Source organism: Lissotriton helveticus, chromosome 9 (assembly GCF_964261635.1).
Source record: "Lissotriton helveticus chromosome 9, aLisHel1.1, whole genome shotgun sequence".
Classification (NCBI taxonomy): Eukaryota; Metazoa; Chordata; class Amphibia; order Caudata; family Salamandridae; genus Lissotriton; species Lissotriton helveticus.
The window spans coordinates 1,093,698,823-1,093,722,656 of NC_136070.1; the positions used below are offsets into that span (position 1 = coordinate 1,093,698,823).

The 23,834-nt window shown below is 44.3% G+C and overlaps 1 protein-coding gene across 3 annotated transcripts in view; it reads left to right on the forward strand.

Moving 5' to 3' along the window:
- The window catches only part of FLNB (filamin B), a 530,593-nt gene that overhangs the window by 379,270 nt on the left and 127,489 nt on the right, over positions 1 to 23,834 (forward strand). For all 3 annotated transcript variants that reach the window (XM_078661490.1, XM_078661488.1, XM_078661489.1), the window contains 4 exons: positions 2,720 to 2,843; positions 5,578 to 5,734; positions 9,535 to 9,724; positions 21,220 to 21,467. In XM_078661490.1, the coding sequence (XP_078517616.1) occupies positions 2,720 to 2,843; positions 5,578 to 5,734; positions 9,535 to 9,724; positions 21,220 to 21,467 (719 nt within the window). The remainder of the gene's footprint in view (positions 1 to 2,719; positions 2,844 to 5,577; positions 5,735 to 9,534; positions 9,725 to 21,219; positions 21,468 to 23,834) is intronic.

Consider the following 23,834-nt stretch of genomic DNA (forward strand, 5'->3'; position numbering starts at 1 on the left):
ATTTATCGAAGTCTCAAATTTTTGTAGACCACTCGCAAGACAGTTGGAGGATTGAAGGATAGCTAGCTGTAGTGAAAGGAAACAGCTGGGTGCCATTCAAGTGGAAGGCCCAGTCTAGTCTGAAGATAATCATAGATTAGCATACAAAACCAAAGTTGGAAAAATGAGTGCGCACATACGTATGGCTAGATGGAATCTCTCTGTTTTAGCAATGTAAACATTGAAGATGACCGATAAATCCTAGATAAGGCTAAGCAATTTGATTAAGGTTGATATTAGGGAGGTTATCTCATTGTGGGAGGTAAGAAATGGACAGATATGAATTGTATTATGAAGAGTGAGAGAAGACAAACTTAGGCTTTCTGTCTTTGAGAGCATAGCAAGACATTCAGTTCTTTATGATGTGAAGCAACCCTTCAGGTTGAGGACATAATACTACACGCTATAAAATTAAACCTTGGTGCACTCCATCTCACATGAACAAAGCTGTGACTTCTGGAAAGATTGAGTCTGCTCAGAAAGAAAGAATAAAAAGTATCCAAAGTCCTTGCCTCTCGCACTTAGAGGTTCGAGTGGAAATTAAAGCCAAATGGGCAACGGGGTCAGAATCTGCTGATAATGTCTAAATAATGAGTTTCCATGAGTTTCCATTTTGTAGCATTGCAGGAGCATGTTCTATAAAAAGAAAGATAGTTGCCTGTGTTTCACCAGGGGCTGAAGTCAAAGTGGTATGGCTTAAGAAAGGTGTGAGATTCCATTTGTAAGGGTAATTTGGCAACAATATGTATTTAATTAGTTTAAAAAAAACAGCAAAGAACTGTGATTGTATGATAGTTGGCCAAGTTAACCTAGTATCTTTTGAATAGAGGGAAGCCACAGGCGATCTTGTGGCAGCTAGGTTTCATGATGTAAGAATTGCTATAGCACAGTAAGGGATTTAGAAAAAGTCTCTTTTGAGGATTCCTGTATAACTTTGGGGCCAGCTACAGAAGGGTTTGGGGAGCTGCAAGAACGGATCATACTGCTTGATACAACTCTAGTAAGGCAAATGTTCTCTACTCCAAATCCTGGTAATGGGGATGTCGATATATTTTTTGTGGTCAAAGAGAAGAAGTTTCCATGTTTTTTTGTCCATTGGACAAGTAAATCTAACTTCCTGTAGTACAAAACCTGTGGCTGCCAGTTTACAGTCCCATAGTATGGAACCATGAAAGAGGATTGTCAGCCAATAAGGCGAGATTTCTGTACACATTTACATGTTGATCAACCATGTATCCCAGTGTCAAAATGTCTGTACATGTTTGCCAAATGTAACAATTTGTGGTTTCTATAGTGCTCACGAATGCAATTGCATGCAGAAGTTTGAAAGCAAGATTGTTTTTTTTTTGCTTTCAAAATAGAATGTGCACAAAATATCTGGCTTCTTGGGGAAGAAAAACATTCTGCTGAACTAATTTGCAGTTTAAATACCATATTTCCGTGGCATAATTTAGTAAAATGTGTTTGATTAATGACGCTGCTAAAATAATTAGTCATTTAAATTCCCTGTAAAAGTTACATGTGCAACATAAAAATAGATTCGGGATATAATTATTAAAGGACGTCATAAAAGTGCACCTGCGGGCATATGTTCAAGTATTGCTGCAGATTTTTGACTTTCAGAAATTCACAAGACATACAAATTTAGGTTTGAAAATTATACTTCTAGGAAACGTTTGTGAATTCTGTTTTTGTAAGACCACATATACAAGTGTATATTTGCTCATGTGAAAATGTGCTGAGCAATTACAAGCTCAATTTCCATACACCACTTCTTTCCCAAACAGGTTTTACTCCTGCCTTTGTCGGGAATACATTTCCAACCTTTTCCAGTGATGGAAGAGATTGCAGAGGAGTTGAGGAATACCCTTAAACCTATGTTTGGGGGAATGCCCCGACTCAATTGGGCTTTCCAGCCTCAAGTTAACTCTTCCCACCTACTTTCAGCCCTAATATGTAGTTTTGTGGAAAGGTGGTAAAATCAAAGTCTTTCTAGAATGCAAGACTTGATATAATATGAGCCCTGGAATAATCGGAGAGGCTATTACCACAGCACTGATGTAATAAAGACGCTGCCGTCATTTGTCAACTCCCTACTTGGCACTAAATGGAAGACGTGGATATTTTAACAGGACAAGTAGATTTCTGAATCCTTCAGTCCATTGGCAACTCAATAATTTATATTCAGACCTCTATCCTAGGAGCACTGTAATGTTCTTAGGCAGAGAGGGGTTCATTGAGTTGGAAACCTTCCAATTGGTAATTTAAGTAGCAAACGTTTTTTGTAGGGGAATGGGGAAAAAAGCGGTTCATGCATTTTATTGAGTGTGAAATGGAAAGGAGAAATGTAGTAAGGATGCCGCTAAAGAGAAGAAGATAAAGCACTGCCTATGTAACTATAGGTCCTTTCCCTACACACAAAGTGCACGTAAGCATATGCACAGACACAATACACAGATAAAGATGAAATTCAAATTTAGGAGACAATTGATTGCAACCACTATCTCTTAAGTCTGGTAGGTGCCTTCATTTAATCATCATTCAATGTTTGAGATTACACATGCCCAAAGGGTAATGCAGTTATCCCATAGCTTCACTGGTTTTACACATTCATATGAATGACACACTGGTTAGAGTGTGGCTAGGTGCAGAGAAGTGAAGCCTGTCTTGTGTGTTGTAGGTGTGGTGGAGCCCGTTGACATCATTGATAATGGAGACGGTATTCACACAGTCAAGTACACGCCCACACTGGAAGGTCCTTACGCAGTCTCTGTCCAGTATGCTGATGAAGAAATACCTAAGAGGTAAGTTACATTGAGAAGCTTGTTCTTGAATCTGTAAGGCCACTAGGTGTATGCATTGGAAGCTTTCAAAGAAATACGTTTAGAATATGGCAAGAGCTCTCCTGTAAATGCTCACTAGTAACTGTAGTTAATTTGAAATTACTGACTCTTTTGTAGTATTTGTCCTAGGGATGTTCTAATAGGTGAACCTTAATAATGCTTATTTTCAGAGTAATACAACACAGAATTTCAATTGTATTAGTTATTTCCTGTTTGTCTTTGCTTGTATGGGGCCTTAAGGAATAAGATGTTTACTAGGCCAAATAAGTTATATACTAAAGGATTGTATGACAGTATATCATAGTAATTTATATCGACTGAGAATTAGATTGCATCAACTATATCTCCACGTTGAATATATTATTTGTGCCGCTACATTATCTACCTAACTCTATTCACAGTTGTATTCCTCTACTATCCTTACTTATATTTACCTTGGCGTGTAGTGGGGCAACAGTATAGTAGCTTGCAATAAATTAGGCCGGTGATATAATGTATGTGATATGTTGTGAGTATCCTCACTGGAGAAAATGTTTATTTAGTTGATGTTGCTGGAAGGGTTTCAGGTTTTAAGTAACACACTTAGGCTTTGAGGGATGCCGGTTTATAACTTTTCTTTAAACAATCTCAGTTGCACAGAATTCGTAATATATTCAGATTCAGAGTATAGGAATAAAGAAAGGGTAAGAAAGATGTGAACATTCCTTCCTGGAAATGTGTGAAATTGATTGTGTTCTCAAAAGAAGTAAATTCACGATACTCAAAACAAAGAAGAACAGAGGATATGGGACTGATTGAGATTTAGTCGAGACATTTTTTATTCACTTGTTCTTAAGACCATTCTGGGTCTAGCAAAAGAGAAGATTTTTTCCTACCTTGTTCTGCCATTCAAGAGAGTGGCTCCCAATTTCCCTGAGAAAACCCCAGGCGTGTTAGGGCATTTAAATTGTTGTTTATTTTAAAGAAATAAGCCCCCATTTGGCATAACTTTTTTGCAAAAAGTGCTTCCACCAGGTTGACAGGAGCATATTCTTCAAAATGATCCCTGCCAAGTGTACAGGCATCTGTGAATACGGCTGGCAATATTCAGCCAGGACAGCGGGTTGCCCGTGAAAGTAAAACATGTCCCCCTAATTTGCTCTATAATGAAAAACCATCTCCTTTCTCACCAACGTATGTAGGACATGATCCTTTTCCTATGATCTGTCCATAAACCTGTATGCTCCTTCCATGCCTTGGCGGCCATTGGTACTTGCACTTGTTCTTATATCATTCAAAAGGGTCATCATTGTTCCGTTTGAGATAGACACTTCATGCTGATTTGTTCGCTTGTGCTTAACTTGGAGCAACTCACATTTTGTTTCAGGTTGCCTTTGTTCTGAAGTCTGTCTCCCATTTGCTCTAGTCCAGCGTTTTTAAGCATTTCAGACCAAATATCTGTGAGGAAGGGCACTGGAGGTTCAATAATCTCCAATATGCTGCATCCAATGACAAGGGAGCCAATGTACATTTTAGTACTAGCTTTGTCCATTCTTCCTTTCTTGTCCGAACCCATTTTCTCTTACTTGGCAAGCCCACCCTCTCACCCAATGCTATTTCTTCTTACTGGTGAGCACTCTGATGAACAATATATGAAGCAGGAGAATGCAGAGCAGCTGTGAAACCCTCAGAAGAAACCTCCTCTATGCAATCTTAAATTTCAGACTCATTTTATGGTGGAAGTGAACAATGAGCCCATTGATTGGTGTGACTGGAGAAGGTCGAGTGATCGCTGTCCAGGTGAAATACCCTGATATTTACCACAGCCCTCTGGTCTTGGCTAAGCAAAGCCCACTTAAATCTTCAGCAATTTAGAAGAGCCTAGGCCCAGAGTGTCTATAATTTTCCATTTACTTGTGAAAAAGATGTACTAATGTTAATATTAGCAATACTAGTGGGAGAGTCTCATAGGGACGCGTTTGATTGCCGTTGAGAGACTACAGTGTGAGATGTTGTCCCAAGCCTTACAGCTCTTGGATGTCTGTGTTGCCTGCTTGCAGAACCTTTCCATACAAGCCACCCTGGCAAAGGCATACCTAGGGGCATAGACAGTTAATGTTGTGTCCTGTTGCTGCCACCATGCAAGTTTGAGGGAGGGGACACTCTTACAGAAATGCTCTTCATAATGAGCGTCTCTAAAAAACATATGTATTTAAGTCTGAGTTCTCATGAGGCTCCCACTTCCATAGGCGGGAAACCAGAGAGACATATTGCAATAATCGTCAAAGTCCTACCATTTAGACATCGTCCCATGTGCCTTCCAAACGTGCAATCCCTTTTCCTACACCAGCATGCCAACAGTAGCCATGCTCTTTGGGGTTATGGTGTAAGAGGGTCTACGTGTGACTCACTTGAAGCCCTTCCATGATACTTAGATTTGTATGTCCCACCTACCATCCCATCTCATATCATGATCAGGGAGCCACTCTGGGGATAGACAGAATCCCACTAAAGTCAATCAGTCTCTCTCCACCACCGTTGAGAATGGTGGACAGGGGACACAGAGGTGCCATGATGCTCAGTGCATCTCGAGGCTTTGGGCAGGTTGGAGGAGCCGGGTGTATATTCACCTGTATCTCCTATTTGTATGTTTCTTGTTGACATGTTTGTTGCCTGAGCATGTAATAATCGCCTACTTTATTTTCCTCAAACCAAGTCCCTTCAAGGTTAAGGTGCTCCCAACATGTGATGCCAGCATGGTGAAGGCCAGTGGGCCTGGTCTCAGCTCTCAGGGGGTTCTTGCCAGCTTGCCGGTTGACTTTGCCATTGATGCCAAAGATGCAGGAGAAGGACCCCTCTCCGTTCAGATAACGGTAAGCCATGTTTCTTCCTTTCATTGTTAGTCCTTCTTTGACTCTTTGCATTGTACTGTAAGATTGAAGATTCCTAACTAAACCATACGTTGGCATTAACGTGTCGAGTGATTTTAATCTTTTTTGTCTTCATGAATGCCAAGGAGTTATGCAAACTCAGATTGGATTCGTTGATGGTAATTAGTAAGACATTAACCAGTGTAGTCACTTCCACTCCAGCCTTCTTGAATAGGGTTAGGCCTATGCAAAACTGGTGAATTTAAGCACATCCACCTCATCTGAGAAACATGACCATTTTGTCCGAAGACATTTGTAGAAAAAATCGGTTTCTGAATCAAAAATAAATGAATGACAAAGAAATAGCCAGTTTATGACATAGCTGAAACCAGTTTCACTGATTTGGTGGAATCAAGTCGACGCAGCGTTGGTATGCGGCATGCTAACCTAGAATAACGCCGGCTGCAGACTTCTGAACAAAACTCTGGCCCGGCACTTGTTCTTTTACAAATTAAGCTTTGGCGACAATAGCACTGTACCTTTACCAGTGATATTAAGTGGCCAGGTGGAATATCTCTGAGGATAATTGCAGACAAGGCCTTACAAATACTGCCTGGGGAATGCACATTTCCAGACATTTAGCAGATAAACAAACACTGGCCGGTCTAAAAATACTAAAAAGAGCAAAACTAAAATACTATTAAGGGCATTGATTAGGACCTCTGAGGGACAAAACACTTCTTTATAACAAATTACTTGGTGACTAAACATAACCAAGGATTCGCGTTGTGAAGACTGGATCAATTTAGGCGGTGTTTGTTTTTGTGATTTCTCACAGTAATCCATATACCATTGGGGATCAAGTATTTAGTATCCTCAGTATTTTTACTATATTCAGTGCTTTAAATGAACAGATGGTAATTGATACCAAGTATCTACACTTTTTAAAATTTAGAAATTGTGAGGACCAGCACTTAAAAGTCGGATAATACCTTTAATGGTAGAGAACGTGAACTGTTTTTATTTCAAGCAACACCAGTGGCAGAGTTATTTGTATGTACGGGTGAAATTTTGTCATTAGTGGACATCTCACAGTACTGTCTTTATTTATTTAAAGAGTTTTATATAGCGCTGGCTAGACCCGAAGGTATCAGAGCGCTTTACAAGAGAATCAACAATGTAACAGAAAAAGATCAACAATTACACAATACATCAAAAAAATAAAAAATAGGCAATACAATTAGGAGAGGAGAGAAAGGAGAGAGAAAAGTAGTGAAGGGGGCAGGGGAGGTGAGAAAGGGAGGATAAGGGAAGAGACAACAAGGAGAGACGAAAGGAAGTTTGTCTAAAGACCAACTGGGTAGGTGACGACCAAGGAGGGAATCCCCGGCCCATCTCCCCCATAGCTAAACCAGGTAGCTCCATCGGGCATCAGACAAAATAGTTCAGTCTCAATACATTGAGAGAGGAGAGTAGGAGAGACATAAATAGAGGGAGGATGCGGGAAGAGACGACAGGAGAGAAAAAAAGGAACTCTGTCTAAATACCGACTGGGTAGGTGACGTCCAAGAGGGAATCCCCGGCCTGTCTCCCCTATAGCTAAACCAGGGTACAGATCAATATTCCTCGCTGCTGATTCTGAGGGACATCACAGAGAAATGAATATTCCTCAGTACAGACTCTATTGGATATCGTACGCAGGTTATTATCCCTCGCTGCTGATTCTGAGGGACATCACAGAGACATTAATATCCCTCAGTTCAGTCTCTATTGGATATCGTACGCAGGTTAATATCCCTGAGTACATTCTCTATCGGATATCGTGCGCAGGGTAATATCCCTCAGTGCTGGTTCTGAGGGACATCAGAGAGAAACGAATATCCCTCAGTACAGTCTCTGACTGATGTCGTGCACAGAAACGACCGTCTCTGACGGATGTTGTGCCCAGATTAATATCCCTTCTTGCAGAGTCTGAGGGCCATCACAGAGAAAGGAGTATCCCTCAGTGCAGTCTCTGACGGATGTCATGCACAGATTAATATATCTCAGTGCAGATTCTGAGGGACATTACAGAGGAATGAATAGAACGTATTACCAGGTGCATAGCTTGGTCAGTTTCAGATTTTCCAACCATCAGACTGGCATATAATGTTTCAATACATTAAACGACAAGCAGGGCACATGAGAAAAGCCTAAGTGACAATGCAAAGGGAGAGCAAGGTGAATTGGTAAGAGAACTAAGAGAGAAAACACAATATTCTAGCCGATTAACCGATTAAGTGGGCGGGCCGCATCGGCCAACGGACGTGCGCAGCACTACAGAGGTAGTGCTCGAGATGGCCTTTGGCCGACGTGCGCAGTGAAGGGGTTATAAATAACCAATATTTTGAGGACTTTCAAAACAGAAAGGAAGAGAGTGTGTGTACATCTTTTGTCTGTGTGTATGTAAACATCCCTGGTGAAATCCTACTGACATCTCACAATACCCCACTGAAAGCACCTGTACTCAAATATTTATCAGAAAATACATTTATTAGGATAGGTGTTACAACCCAACCCCCACACCCCCCTTGAATCTTCGCCCCTGCTCGGTTCAGATTCTTACGGATGCCGTGCACACGTTAACCTCCCTCAGTGCATTTTCTAGCAGACATAATAGATACATCCCTCAATAAACACTGTGGATGGCGTGCACAATTTACCATCCTTCATTGCAGTTTTTGACAAACATCTAAGGGAACGGAATACCCCTCAGTACAGACTCCCATGGATTTCAATGATCACTGGCCATCACTCATTAAAAACTCTGATAAACGGCAGACTCACGTGAAGATCCATTCGAAGGTATGTTTTTTGACATTAAACACGCTCACCTTGCACTCAAAATTTATCAAAAAAGGCGGTCTTGTAAAATAGGGGAAACGTCTATTGTAGGTTTTTTCTGCAGATAAATAGGCCACATGGAGTTTGGTGGCAGGTTTTAATATACTTTTAACATACGTTATCAGACCATTTGCCAACTTACATTTTCCTTGGGATGGGACAGAGTTTCAAGTTTATTGCAATGGATTTGGGTACAGCAGATTTCCTAATCCATCCAGGACTGCCAGTTTCGTGATTTTTACAAGATTGCCTGAAGAAGGCTGAAATAACCCCCACCCTCCCCTACATATTTCCCATTAGACCTTGTTTGACTCTTATTAGTGTCACCTAAATAGCACAGTTATGAAAGATGTGAGCTTTTCTGGGAATGAAGACAGATGGCACCTGCAGCCAGTTAACAGCAGTATAACTTAAACCAAGCCACATAGTCTGGTTTTCTTTCAGGTTATGTGAGAAATTTGAATGAAATCCATGTTTCACAATTTATGAAGTGAAAAGCGGAACCTGAAAGCGTTCGAAGTCAATTTGAGGGCATTCAGGATACACATACAGTGATACTACGGAGTTATGGGCCTTTTTTTCTTTATTGAACTGTGAAGCACTTGAAATAACTGGACGTTCCAACATTTGCTTTGATATTTTAAAGATACTAACAAAGCAAAACTTCTGTATAGAAAAAACTACTCAGTAGATGTTCTTATACATGTTTACGTCATATTGGATCTGATTGTTTTATTTTACCTTGAAATCACTTCCATACAAAAAAATATTTATATCTGCTGTTCAGCATTATGAGAGGGAGAAGCGGGTGCTGCTGTATAACACACAACTGTATGTGCTGATGATGTCTTCTAAGTACAAACTTAAACTGAGATTGTCTCGAAGGTGTCAAGTGACCAGTAGCTTATTTTGATATTTAGGACCAAGAAGGTAAACCAAGGAGGGCAAACATCCACGACAACAAAGATGGCACTTACGCAGTATCCTACATTCCTGACAAGACTGGACGCTATCAGGTTGCGGTTCAGTATGGTGGTGAAGACATTCCAATGTCGCCGTACAGAGTCCGCGCCTCACCCGCCGGTGATGCCAGCAAGTGCAGTGCCACAGGTAAGGTTGATTCTGCATATGGCTGTATTATTTTGAGGGTCGGATGAGCCACTTGTTGCTGCATCGCTTTGAGATATAGTACTATAGAAGCACTCGCATATCATTATTGTATAGATAAAGAAGGTTCCAGCATCAAGCATAGACTCAATGCAAATATTCTGATCCATCTGTATTCCCTCTTGCCTGACGCATTGTATCGTTTACCAACAATGGCTTAAAAAGACATTGGCAAAGCCAATAAGGCTGGCTTTTTTGCCATTGCAGACCTATTGTCTTTGATGATGCTTTTGCCAGTCCTGTTCAGAATTAGAAAAAAAAATGGTTACGGCCGATGCGAAACAGCACTGGCAAAAGTGAAAAGGAAAAAAAGGTGATTATACTTACAGGCGCCGGCATCATCACGCATACGTTCATGTCATGCATGTGCAGATGTAATGATGCTGCGGCCGATTTTATTTTTTATTTAGTGTTTTAAGATGGTGGAGCCCATCTTGGAGTGCTAAATCAATAAAGATAAAAAGTGTACTGAAGCGCTTGTTTTTTAAAACAAGGGCTGAGCAGGCGTGGGGTTAAAAATAAAATTAATAATGGATGGGTAGGGTAAGCAACTGACGAACTGGGGAGGGGGAGAAGGAAAGCAACATGGTAAGCAAGGAGGGTGGAGAATTGACTGGGTAAAGGAGCACACGAGAGAGCGAGCAGAAAAACACATGGACTGCCATGGAGTGCTGAAAGAAATATTAGTTCCCTTACTGTATGCAGTGGAAGGATACAAGTCATGTAATCAGAAGGATGGTAAATTTGCTCGGCTTTACGGGACGAGCAAACACAAGAGGAGGAAGGAAAGGCGTCGTATAAGATAGAAAAGAAAGCCAATACTTGCAAGCAGTGTGCTGGCCCAAAGCCCACTGCTAATAAAGGTATTGTCAACAATAGGCTTTCAACAACAGAGAGCTAAAAGCTGGCCGTAAGCGAGACCTAAAAACAGAGAAACTGTTTTTTTCAAATCCTCATCCTGCCAGTCTAGCTACCAATCAGCTTACGAAGGAGACGGCCATTGAACGGCTTCCAAGTCCAGGCGGAAGCAGACAAGTTGCGCGTGCACCGTGCACGTGCGTCTGCTGTTCAAACAAACCGAATGGGCTGGTTCTCGTTCCTCTGACATGTCTGAATGGAAGCCAAACAAACATGCTCATTTACTCTGACCTCCAGCGATTTACAGCAGCAAGCAGCAAAACGGCAGCCACAGTTCACTGCAGATAGATTCTGATGGAAAATATTCAGTATCTCTGATAACTTGCTGAAACAATTACCCAAAAGCAAATGCCACTGCTCTTGCACGCTGTATAAGAGGAAGCACTTTTGAGTTCCTCAAATTTGAACCATTTCGTAGAGCATTAAAGTTGTCAGTCGCCGAAATGCCAATGAAGAACATTGCAATCAGGGCCTGTATTTTGGCACCCCTTCAATGTCTGGCAGGGCCTTTATTTAAGATGCAGAATCGCCTCAGTGTCTTATTCAGACATCTCTAGTCCTGCTTAATGCCTGGCAGGGCCTTTATGTAAGGTGCAGAGTCGCCTCAGGGTCTTATTCAGACATCTCTCGTCCCGCTCAATGCCTAGCAGGGCCTTTATGTAAGGTGCAGAGTCGCCTCAGGGTCTTTTTCAGACATCTCTAGCCCTACTCAATGCCTGCCAGGGCCTTTATTTAAGATGCAGTCACCTCAGTGACCTATTCAGACATATGTAGTTCCGCTCAATGCCTGGTTGGGCCTTTATTTAAGATGCAGAGTCGCCTCAGTGTCTCATTCAGACATCTCTAGCCCCCCTCCATGCTTGGCGGGGCCTTTATTTAAGCTGCAGAGTCGCCTCAGTGTCTTATTCAGACATCACTAGTGTCTGACCAGCACTGCTGCATTGGCTTACATAGAGGCACACATTGTTTGTCACTCACAGACATCTCTTACATGTGGGCTTACCTAGTTACAAGAACCGCTCTACACTGATATTCTAAGTTGTACGCAAAGATGTATTGTTTATTTGTTTCTAAAGGTTTTTGTGCTTGAACTGACCACAGTAGTTGCCAATGTAGGCCAGTCGTGCAATATTTGTGAGCAATGAGGGGTTTAAAAATAACTTCTATTGACCCTCACCTCACCTGCTGGCCCGAGTCGCAGGTGAGGATGTCTAGTAAGGAAAGGCACAAAACAAGCCCTCTTGCCAAGTGCAGCTGTTATTACAGAAATATGCCATTGCCCACAACCCAAGCCCCCCACCTCCTGCCAGATGCCTGTTGAGCCTCAACTGAGATCCAGTATTGGTAGTTATGGACTCCTTTGCATAAGTCTTGATGCTGTCAACACTCTAGCCTAACCTCAATTTTATGTTAAAGAATCCACCATTTTACAATTTTTTGCTGTTTAACTTAAGCTCTAGTGTTCTTTTAGATTACCCTACTGACCAAAGAACAAGGAAGTGATAAGAGTATTCACCCCGTCTAGCCTGTCAATGGGATGTGGCGAAGTAGACTTTAGTACAGACTGCACTTTGTCGTTTTTGGATTCAATCTTTTGCTAGGTTTGCAATCGTTTATCTCTCCTCTCAGTAGCCATCAGTCATGAAACACTATATTCTGTTTTTTGCTGATGCGTGGAGCCCCAGTTGAGGCATAGAACAACAATTCTAGTCCTTAAGGATGCAATTTCAATTGGCCGCCATTTCTTGAGGGAGAATCGGAGAACCCAAAACCCTTGCTATTGATATTCCGTCTGTTGGGGTGAATAAAGAGATTCTTTATAAACCGCTCCCCTCCCCCATCCCAAAACTCTGCCAGAGATGTTTGCTTTCAAACCCACCTTGAAATTCAATTGTGCTCCCCTTTCAGGTCCCGGGTTAAAATTCAGAAAGGACCTATTATGAGAGGGAAGTCATGGCTCGTTAGACCCTAGCTGAATTGTTCACAATGTCTGAGTAGGGAGACAAATAGAGCCCTAATGGATAGCTGGTAAGGTCTGCAGCCCTCTTTAACAGTTGGGTTTTTGCACTTGTTTGTTTTCTGAGCGCCTTCTTCCAGTGCTATGATACTCTGGCTTTACACTTTACCCTTACGGTGAACCCCTTTTATAGCAACGGTTTGCTTACACTGAAAAACAAGCATTCTGTAGTTTTATTTTCCATCTCTTTTCCCAACCTTTAAATAATCATATTTATGTCTGTTTTTTTTCATTTGGGTATATGTTTTAATGTTTACGTGTAGAGGTGAATCTACTCTGTAGGGCATTGTTGCGGCAATACATACCTTTGTGGATTGATTTAAAAGCAATCAAAACTGAATATTACAGATTATAAACTGAGACGATATAAGTACGTTTCCGGTCATAAATAAATCTGTATATCTATAGCACCATATATGTAAGGCCCTTCAACTTGCCCAGCCATCGAATAACTTTCTGGCTTCTTTCCAGTGACCAATAGGAAACCCACCACAGCATCTGCCCCTATATGAAGCTTTTGGTTCTACAAAGCTGGGCCATCTGCACATGTACCTTATTCAGGGAGTGATATGAAACTAGGAAACAATGGCTTAGATTAATTCAAAGATTCCATCCATTTTCTCTTAGTTTTTCTAAGTAAAATACTTTAAGTGTGGCAGGTATACCCAGATGTGGATTCCTTGCACTCTGTGACATAGACCTCCAGCTGCACATCACTGAGGTGGAACAACAAAGCTGAAACTGGTCCTCTGTTCCTGTCGCGATGGGACTTGGCCTGGCAATCTGTCTGGAATGGCATCTTGCGAAAATAAACAATGGACCGGAACAGGGCCCGAGCAATTACCATTGAATGAGATCAACTGAAGCATTCCACCCATCACTTTTAAAAAAAAGTTATTCTTATCTCAGTGCCACTTTAGATACAACTTTTCTGATGAAGGACGCCATTCATAAGAATTCCATCTGTCACAAGATTACATTGTTCATTATGGCTTTATAATAGGAAATACTTTATGTTGGTCATATAACAAATGAGATCAAGTAGTGGAGTGGTGAATCTTTTATGGTACTCTGAAGTGTTATCTTCATACGCACATTTCGTGTCTATGATGACTCACTGGCAACATAAGAGTGGAATAGAAAATGTAAGTTTAATGCAACTATTTGCTAGCCAGGGCCGGCCAAGGGCTCCCTATGATATTCAGTAGGTAATTAAGAAAATGTTATATTTGGGCTGAGAACAAATTATGAAAGTCAGTTCAGTCAAACAGGGGCAGGTGTTATGCAGAACCTCGGTCCATCTCTGGGGAGCGCTCTCTGAAGAGACGCAAAATGAACAAACGTCTAGTTGTGGTAACACATTCTAGTAATAAGTCAAAGTAGAAAGCAAGCGGCAAGCCCTTTGGAGCAATGCACTGTGTTTTAATCCATTAAAAAAAAAATTGTTTCTGCAGTAAACAATAACAAATTGGAGCAAATAACAGGTGCAAGTATTTTCCCTCTAGAAAGGAAGGCTGATGATACCTGGAATACTGTTCGAGTCAAGATACAGTCAAGGCTCCATGAAAGAATGTTTTTGTTGGGCAGGGCTGGTCAGGCAAATTACATATTGCCCCACAAAGCAGGTCTCGCTTAACATTTATTCTAAGAAATTTCAAATAGTTCAGAGAATCCCATAAAATTGCTGGCGTGGTTACGTAAGAAGTTATTAACTTCAAAAGACAGCAATACTTTTGAAAACACCAAAGTGTAATTATGAGATTTATTGTAATCTCCAACAGCGTGCCCTTCCTTAAATTTTTATTGTAATTTCTGCTTCTGTTTATATGTGGAGCACAATTCTGGTAACAGCTAGGTGGATCAGGGAATGCATCGCTTGCGCTTTCACACTTTCCACATTTGAACAGCATTGCATCTTCTTTCTGAAGCCTAGACGCTGATCTAAGAGGTAAAAGATGAAACAAAATTAAAGGAAATAAATCTAGCTACAAGTAGTTTCCCATGGGCAGAATCTCCCATAGTTATTTTTACCTCACACTTGTCTCACATACTACTCTCATTTGTACATACACCACACTACCCACACACACACGGTTCATCTACTGCCTGACTTTCAGGATCAAATAACTCAGGCACAGAGCCCCCCCTGTGGGGCCCATTGGGCATTGCAGCTCTGGCCCAACGAGGAGCTGCCCTAAGATGACTCTTCAGGGTGTGTGAGGGACCTTGCTCCTTATAAGAGCTATTCCACTCCTTCGTCCTTTTCTTCTCTTTCCTTAAGAACAGCACACCCTATTACAGTTCATTCCTTGGGGCTTGTGTGCTGGACCCCGATCCCCCACTTTTTTGATGTCCTACCCATAAGGTACATCTTGCCCAAATTTCTTACTATTTAACAAACTTTGTCAGTGTCTCTCAGGGAGTCATGACTTCTAGACCTAGGAGAAAAGAAATTGCAAGTAATCCTAAGCAAGGTCGCAAGCTTTCTCTCGAGCGGCACGTAGTCTCTGGAATTATGAAATAATTGAAAACGACCTTTCCAACAACATTTGACAATATCGTAATAATTGCTATCTCTTCTAGTTGTTTGTGAGCCAAAACTAAAAGTAAAGTAAAACAATAAATGAATTACAATAATTGTACTGTGTAATGAGAATCCTATGTGGAATCAGTGGGCTAAAGATGATATTTATCAGGAGTGGTAGGCAAGTTTCTTTTCGGGCTTCTAGGATAACTGTCTCCAACATTGAGATGATGATGGTGGAATGTGGGGGTAGCTTTTGTGTAACGTCACCTACAAATGAAGACCGAGAAAGTGTGAGAAGCGAAGGGGCATGATTTCAATGTTAGAAGGGACTGGAGATGTTGGTGGCAATTGGGTGTAGAATCCTGGACCCTCTTCTAGGATGATGATAGGTTAGGAGTAGGCAGTGGGACAGAATCCAGGATACAAGCTGCTTAAATGATGTTGTTATGGAGTTTGGCAACAGTGCCACTGTGAAGATGAGAGAGTCCATGGGGAGAATATTTTAAGAGTGGGAGTAATGCTATGTACTGATGAGTGAGTGTTTGTGTGTATGCGAGAGAATGATAAATTGACTGACACTTGGAATAGGAGAATGCAATCAAGGGTCGGATCAGAACATTTACATTGGTGCAGTTACATGTGTGTGATGTTAAAGAAAGCAGTACGGGTGAAAAAACCTATACCGCTGCACCAGGAGAGTACATTTTTCGAAGTAGTTAATATGACTCCAAGATTACTGCAAATTAAGCGGATTTGCTGCAGCTTTTGTACAACAAAACTATAGCTGCGCCACAGTAACATCCAAAATTACAAAAACTCAGTGACAGCCCAAGAACATAAACATAACATTGCAACACACAGCATGCCAAGGAAAACCAACACAGGACCCCAACAGAAAAAACACAGCCCCATTATATGAGGCAGCAACAGCACAACGTAAAAACACTGCAGTAAAATGGAGTGTTGTTACTGCATTTTTGTGTTGTTGAATTGTTTTATTTTGTGTTGTGTTAATAATAATAATAATAATAAAGAGGTTTATAGAGTGCCTGGTGACGCCATCTCGGCGTGTCCCCGCGCTGTGGAGATAGAAAGCTTACGCCTGCAATGGTAGGCTCCTCGGCCCAGCTATGTATTAAGGATTGTACAGGTGGGTTTTTAAGAGTTTTCTGAATTTAACTTCAGATCCTTCCAGTCTGAGGCTAATCGGGAGTCTGTTCCAGTTGGTAGCAGCTACCAGTCTGAAGGAGCGACCTCCTAATTTTGATCTTTTTATGCGTGGAATCTTCAGTAAGCCCGCTCCTGCTGAGCGTAGCGTTCTGTTTGGCTCATAAATGTGTAGCAGGTCTTGCAGATAGGATGGTGCTTTGTGCCATAGAATCCTGTGGCATATTAGGAGCGCTTTATACAACACTCTCTTTCTGACCGGCAGCCAGTGTAGCGCCGCAAGAGCAGGTTTAGAGGCTGCTCTTTTGGGGAGTCTCAGCACCAGGCGGGCCGCTGTATTTTGAAGGATTTGCTGACGCCCCATGCTTTTTAGGTTTTGCCTAGCGAAAGCTGCGCTCTGCGCAGCTTTTTCGCGCAGGCGAAATCCTGTTGAGAACTGTAGGGTGCTTTGGGTCGGCCCTCGTCATTGATTGGCTGGCTCCGTAAACGGAGCCTTGCCATTGGACGAGGGGCCTGTCCGTCAATGCCGGACCAGACACGGGGGCGTTCCTGACATTCTTTCCCTTTTGCCGACGTCACGCGACGCCGGGAACGCCCCCGAGTCTGGTCCGGCATTGCCGGCACTTCTGCGTCTCTCCTGCCCCGTGACTGGCCGGCCGGCCAATCCTAGCGCGGCCGGCCGGAAGTGCCCGCCCCCCGCAGCCCGGGGAAGAAGGAGAGGAAGACGGCAAGCACTATGGCGGCGCCCGCGGGGAGACCGGAGAAGTGCCTCTCCAACCTGCCGCTCTAGCTGATTCACAGCATCCCTCCAGCTCTCAGGCCGTGCAATCAGGCTCTCGACGCTGCCTGCCGCAGGTCACACCGCCCTCCCGACAGCCCAGCCCGCCTCAGATCGGAGTGAAGTGCAAATCAATATGGTAATTACATTCCCATGCTGAACCGCAGCCAGGCTGGTGTGGCGGGAGCTCCGAGCCTCAAGTCTTCGCTTCCAGGCGCTGCATTGCGGTTACACCTTTTCTGATCCATTCTCGGCAGGCAGCGCTTGGGGACATCTCAGAGTCCCCGGTCTCGCTTCAAGGCGCTGCATTGCATACATCCTCTCCTTACATAAGTATCTTTCGTTCCCTTTTTGTAGGGGAGGAGGTGCGAAGCCTCTCGAGGCGCTATGTTCCCGTCCTCCTGCGCTCTGAAAGTTGGTGATCTTCGCCCAGCCGAGCCCGTTTCGAGGCGCTGTATTGCCTTTTCTCCTTGCCCCCTCTTCTCATGGGCGGGTTGCGGCCGCTTCTCGAGGCACTGTGTCCCTGTCATTCTGTGCTCCGAGGGATAGTGATGTAGACACAACTGAGCCGGTTTCAAGGCGCTATGTCCCTGTCCTCCGCCTGTACTCTGAGGGTTGGTGATCTGCGCCCAGCTGAGCCGGCTTCAAGGCGCTGTGGCACCTCCGCCTCTTCTCTCGCCTCTCCCCCGTCCGCTCCACCCTCTCGGGGGTACCTCGGGGGTGGGGGGCGGGTACCCCCGAGGCCCGGAGCCCTCCCAGAGCCCTCCCGGAGCCCGCGGGGCTGGCCCGGCTCCAGGCACACCAGCGCCTCACAATCGCGGCTTGTAGCGAAGTGCCTCTCCAACCTGCCGCTCTAGCTGATTCACAGCATCCCTCCAGCTCTCAGGCCGTGCAATCAGGCTCTCGACGCTGCCTGCCGCAGGTCACACCGCCCTCCCGACAGCCCAGCCCGCCTCAGATCGGAGTGAAGTGCAAATCAATATGGTAATTACATTCCCATGCTGAACCGCAGCCAGGCTGGTGTGTAATAGGCTTCAACACATTGACAAAGCCAACAGCTCTTACATAGGCGGGACCTGGCTTTGCCAATGCTTGCTATATATTTTCAGTTTTATATAGGCTATCTCGACCGAAGGTATTGGAGCGCTTTATATGAGCAGCGGTGACATCACACGCGGTCACATCCTATTTCAGGCACAGGAGATATAGTGGTGTGCCGAGGATCACAGGATGTTGAGACGATGCGAGACTCGAACTTGTTTCTTCAGTGCCACAGTCAGCCGCTCTGGTCCTTAGGCCACGTCCTCGCGGTGTTGCCTTCCCATCCGATATTACTCTTGTGGATTGTGGGGTACGCTTCAAAGCGCTGCACGTACCCCTCCCCCCCCCCCCCCCCCTCTCCTCCATGTCGTCCTGTGGATGTGGGCGACTCTGAAGCCCATGGTCCGCTTCAAGGCGCTGCACCAGGGTCTACAGACATGTCCAAGGTCAGAGTCAAGGTGACCCCGTTGAACCCGGCTCCCTGGCCGTCCTCCGCCGAAGCCTTAACCCCAGCCCTCTCCCCCCGCCCCCACCGCGTTGACAGGCCAGAGTCTGTCTTCAAGGCGCTGCATTAAGTGTATACCAACTTTGGCACTTTCTATGCAGAGGGTGGGTGTGGCGGGAGCTCCGAGCCTCAAGTCTTCGCTTCCAGGCGCTGCATTGCGGTTACACCTTTTCTGATCCATTCTCGGCAGGCAGCGCTTGGGGACATCTCAGAGTCCCCGGTCTCGCTTCAAGGCGCTGCATTGCATACATCCTCTCCTTACATAAGTATCTTTCGTTCCCTTTTTGTAGGGGAGGAGGTGCGAAGCCTCTCGAGGCGCTATGAAGATTAATAAATGTTTTATATTTTTTTACTTTCTATGTCTGTCTGTTACATGGTTACAAGACGGGGGATCTTAAATGATTTTATATCTATGTATTTTATGGTCCCTGCCCTTTCCCAGCCTGTCCTCTCCCAGCCTGTCCTCTCCCAGCCTGTCCACTTCCAGCCTGTCCTTTCCCAGCCTGTCCTTTCCCAGCCTTTAAACTTCCAGCCTGTCCACTTCCAGCCTGCCCTCTCCCAACCTGCCCTCTCCCAGCCTGCCCTCTCCCAGACTATCCCCTCCCTGCCCTCTCCCAGCCTGTCCCCTCCCTGCTCTCTCCTAGCCTGTCCTCTCCCTGCCTGTTGTCGTGTCCCGGCGGCAGCAGGCAGCAGCGTGCACTGCGTCCCCGAAGTAACAGCCCTAAAGCAAGCAAGAAGTACGCCCCCCTCCCACCAATCCCTGTTAGGTAGTGGAAACTGTCCAAACTGGGGTGCAGACAGCCCCTCTCACCTTTCGGCCTGGTACCACTGCACCAGCCGCACTACTTCCCGAACTGACCGTTCTCCACTTCAGCCCCGTCTAAATTACAATTCATGCTTGTGACCCTTTTGCCTGCTTGTGCTTGTTTTCATGACCCTGTTGCCTGCTTGTGCCTCCGTGTGCCCCTGTTGCCTGCTTGTGCCTCCGTGTGCCCCTGTTGCCTGCTTGTGCCTCAGTGTGCCCCTGTTGCCTGCTTGTGCCTCCGTGTGCCCCTGTCGCCTGCTTGTGCCTCAGTTTTCGTGCCCCTGTTGCCTGCTTGTGCCCCTGTTGCATGCTTGTGCCTCCGTGTGCCCCTGTTGCCTGCTTGTGCCTCCGTGTGCCCCTGTTGCCTGCTTGTGCCTCTGTGTGCCCCTGTTGCCTGCTTGTGCCTCTGTGTGCCCCTGTTGCCTGCTTGTGCCTCCGTGTGCCCCTGTTGCCTGCTTGTGCCTCCGTTTTCGTGCCCCTGTTGCCTGCTTGTGCCTCCGTGTGCCCCTGTTGCCTGCTTGTGCCTCCGTGTGCGCCTGTTGCCTGCTTGTGCCTCCGTGTGCCCCTATTGCCTGCTTGAACCTCCGTGTGCCCCTATTGCCTGCTTGTGCCTCCGTGTGCCCCCGTTGCCTGCTTGTGCCTCCGTGTGCCCCTGTTGCCTGCTTGTGCCTCCGTGTGCCCTTGTTGCCTGCTTGTGCCTCCGTGTGCCCCTGTTGCCTGCTTGTGCCTCCGTGTGCCCCTGTTGCCTGCTTGTGCCTCCGTGTGCCCCTGTTGCCTGCTTGTGCCTCCATGTGCCCCTGTTGCCTGCTTGTGCTGTGTGGGTGTGTGTGGAGGGCTCTGTGTGGCTGTGTGTGTGGGGGGCTCTGTGTGGCTGTGTGTGTGGGGGGCTCTGTGTGGCTGTGTGTGTGGGGGGATCTGTGTGGGTGTGTGTGTGGGGGGGGCTCTGTGTGTGTTTGTGTGTGTCATTTGCGAGAGATAAAGCTAGTGGCATTGTAAATGACAATGCCATTATTTATGTTAAAAAAACATAAATAAAAATAATGTCAAGAGCAATGCCAATAGCTCTAACTTTAACAAAGGCAAAACCATTGCATTGTAAATGCTTGTTTCTGTAGTGCCTAAAAGCAGGGCATTTCCGTAATCCATACGGGAAGTTACCAATGCTTGTATCATGGTGCGTCTTGCCTCTAGCGGGGGTAGATCTAAGGTGTGGTTGAGAGTTTTTAGTATCCCAAAACACTTTCCCACTAGTCGGTGCACATGGCCCTCATGGCCCTTAATGTTTTATTGTTTTGTGACGTTTTGTTGCTATAATGCGTTGTGCGGAATTGTGTTAGTATGTTGTTATGCGGTAGCCTTCTGGGTTGTTTTGTTGTACTTTGTCATATTTTTGTTGTTTTGTGTTATGTTTATTAAAGTTCCAGTCAAAAAACATTTAAATCACTACAGTCGGTGGTGGTTGTATACCTTGACTTTAGCTCTACCTCTTCCAGTGACACCTTTCGGTTTAAATCCATGTCGCAGACAGTGTCCTAAGTTAACAATTCTTATGCTCATTTTGTGGTCTGGACCCATGTGTTTCTAAACTACTCTGAAATATACCCATCACGTGAAAACATTCTCTCTTGTAAAGTCACTGCAAGACTTTTTAATGCAATCAATACAAATATTTCATTCTAGGTCCAGGAATTGCACCCACTGTTAAGACTGGAGAGGAGGTTGGCTTTGTAGTCGATGCCAAGTCTGCTGGGAAAGGGAAGGTGACATGCACAGTGTTAAATCCAGACTTTACAGAATCGGAAGCCGATGTCATTGAAAATGAGGACGGAACGTATGATATTTTCTACACCACGGCTAAGCCAGGACCATATGTCATTCACGTCCGCTTTGGCGGAGTAGATATTCCCAATAGCCCCTTCACCGTAATGGTAAGTCCATTCTTCGGCTAGTAAACTAAAAAAAAGAAATATTGAATTTGACTGACCAAGACAAGCCTTTACATGTTGTGTTTTTGTTGCACTTGTGATAGGAAACTGCATTGTACCCATTTGTTATAACCGTAGCCTTGAGTAAAGGGAAGGGTGCATAGATGCTCCTTGTGGCATACCTCAATTTGGAGCAGAAATGAATGACATTGTTAAAAGTACTATGTTGGATGATCCCACAAATGTACAGTCTTGTTTTTTTTTGATAGGGCGTATATTGAGATAAAAAAACTGCCCGAGTGAGGGAACCGCACATGCTAACTTCAGCCATGCTAGCTTGGTCTTCCAGAGTTTGTAATCTTGCTCAAGTCGGGATGGCCAAGCTAAGTCATGTCCCTATACATGTAGCTGCCCTCGCTTCTTTTATTTATTTATTTTATTTATTTAATGCGATTTTATATAGCGCAAACATTACCCGAAGGTGTCAGAGCGCTTTACAAAAGAAACAGTTGCGATACATAAGGATTTAGGATTACATGAGTTACATAAAAGATACAAACAAAAAAAATTGCAAATGTACAAGTTGTAAAGTCACACAAGGAAGAGATACAAACAGAGAAAATTGCAAATGTACAAGTTGTAAAGGCACTCAAGGAAGAGATACAAATGGATAAACTCTAAGAATCACATAGGAATGGTTGTGAGTACAAGGGCCTACTACATATACTAGTTGTTAGGGTTATCTCTGTATACATATATATACAAATAGATTTTCTTAGGATTTTTGGTGAGGGAAGCAGCATGCTGGATACAGGTTGTGCTGGCCGAACCAAGTAGGCAGAGTCCGCAAAGGTTAACAAGGGGGCGCCAACGCTCTCCCCCCTCCGATCCCTGCTGTTTTAGATAATAACCGCACCAATTGCTTCTGGGAGGGGGAGGCTTCAAGTGCGCAGATCCAGCGTGGGCGTGCAGTCGCCATTTTAAAGCAAGGCATGTTCCAGAGATAATGTAGCAACTTGGCACATGTAGGGGTGCGATGCCCCTTCCACCAGGGGCAGCAGTCGACAATCAAACTGACTTGTTTCCTACATTAACATTTCCACCATGTTCCTCTTGAAAGTAGGCACCTGAATAATGGCAATGCCATTAGTGTTTTTTGGTTTTCCAGATCGTTAAAAATGTGTTCAATATAACTTGTGAAGTTTATTGATTCAGGTTACTTAGCGCATAGCTAAAAACAGATGTGTACGTTGCGATCTATTAGTTACTTTGCTAGATGTTGCCAGACTCTTGCATTCAAGTCTGGGTCTCTGTGATAAAAAGTTGGGGCACTTTAATGAACCTTCAGTGGCAACCTTGGTTTCTTATGTGAGGCGTCTCTTGTCTTTTTAGTTAGTTGGGCATTTACCACAACACTCTGCTGTAACAGACTATTGTGTTTAATATCGGTCAGTTTGAAACCCTAGTGAATCTGAATAACAGACCCATGGGGGAAATAGCTACTTAAGGATGATGCATCACGATTGACGTATGGTAGGGGTTTATGGATTACAACAGGTGAGAGGAGGGCACCCATTGTATATGTGCTGAGTGATCTGATGACCACTGGTCAGCATGCTTTGCTGTCTTCAGATTATATATGTCCCTGTATGAATATGTGACGTTACAACACGTACTAATACCACACATGTTATTACAACGCGGGTATTACTACGCCAATATGTTTACCTACGAAAACTTATACCAAGAATATGCCTTTACCACGCAACCAATCATGCAGGCATGCACTGGTAAAGGCATATTTGTGGTATACATTCATATATATCTGTATATGTAATATACATACATTTTTTCTACCCCCTAAAATCTTAAAATGACCCTTCCCACCCCTTAACCCATTCCCCCTAACCTCTAAAATTACACTACCACCCCATAACCCATACCTATCCTAAACCCCAAAACTCATACCCACCCTGAATCCTAAACTTTCCCTTGGCACCCCAAAACCCATACCCACCCTGAACCCTAGAATTACCTTTGGCATCCCAAAACCCATACCCACCCTGAAGCCTAAAATTCCCCTAGCCACCCCAAAACCCATACCCACCCGGAACCCTAAAATTACCCCATTATATACTTGCCTTATACATACATGTAAAACACATATACCTTTTCCATTCATGCCTTTACACCGAAATTCGTTGTAAAGGCATGCGTGGTAAAGGCATATGCGTTGTAATGGCATGCGCTGTGATGGCAGTGCGTTGTAATAGCACTTGCGTTGCAATGGCATGATATCTAATAGCATGCGTTGTAATAGATTTGTCGTGATAGAGGTTCCCACCACTGAACACTTTGAAGAAGAGATGA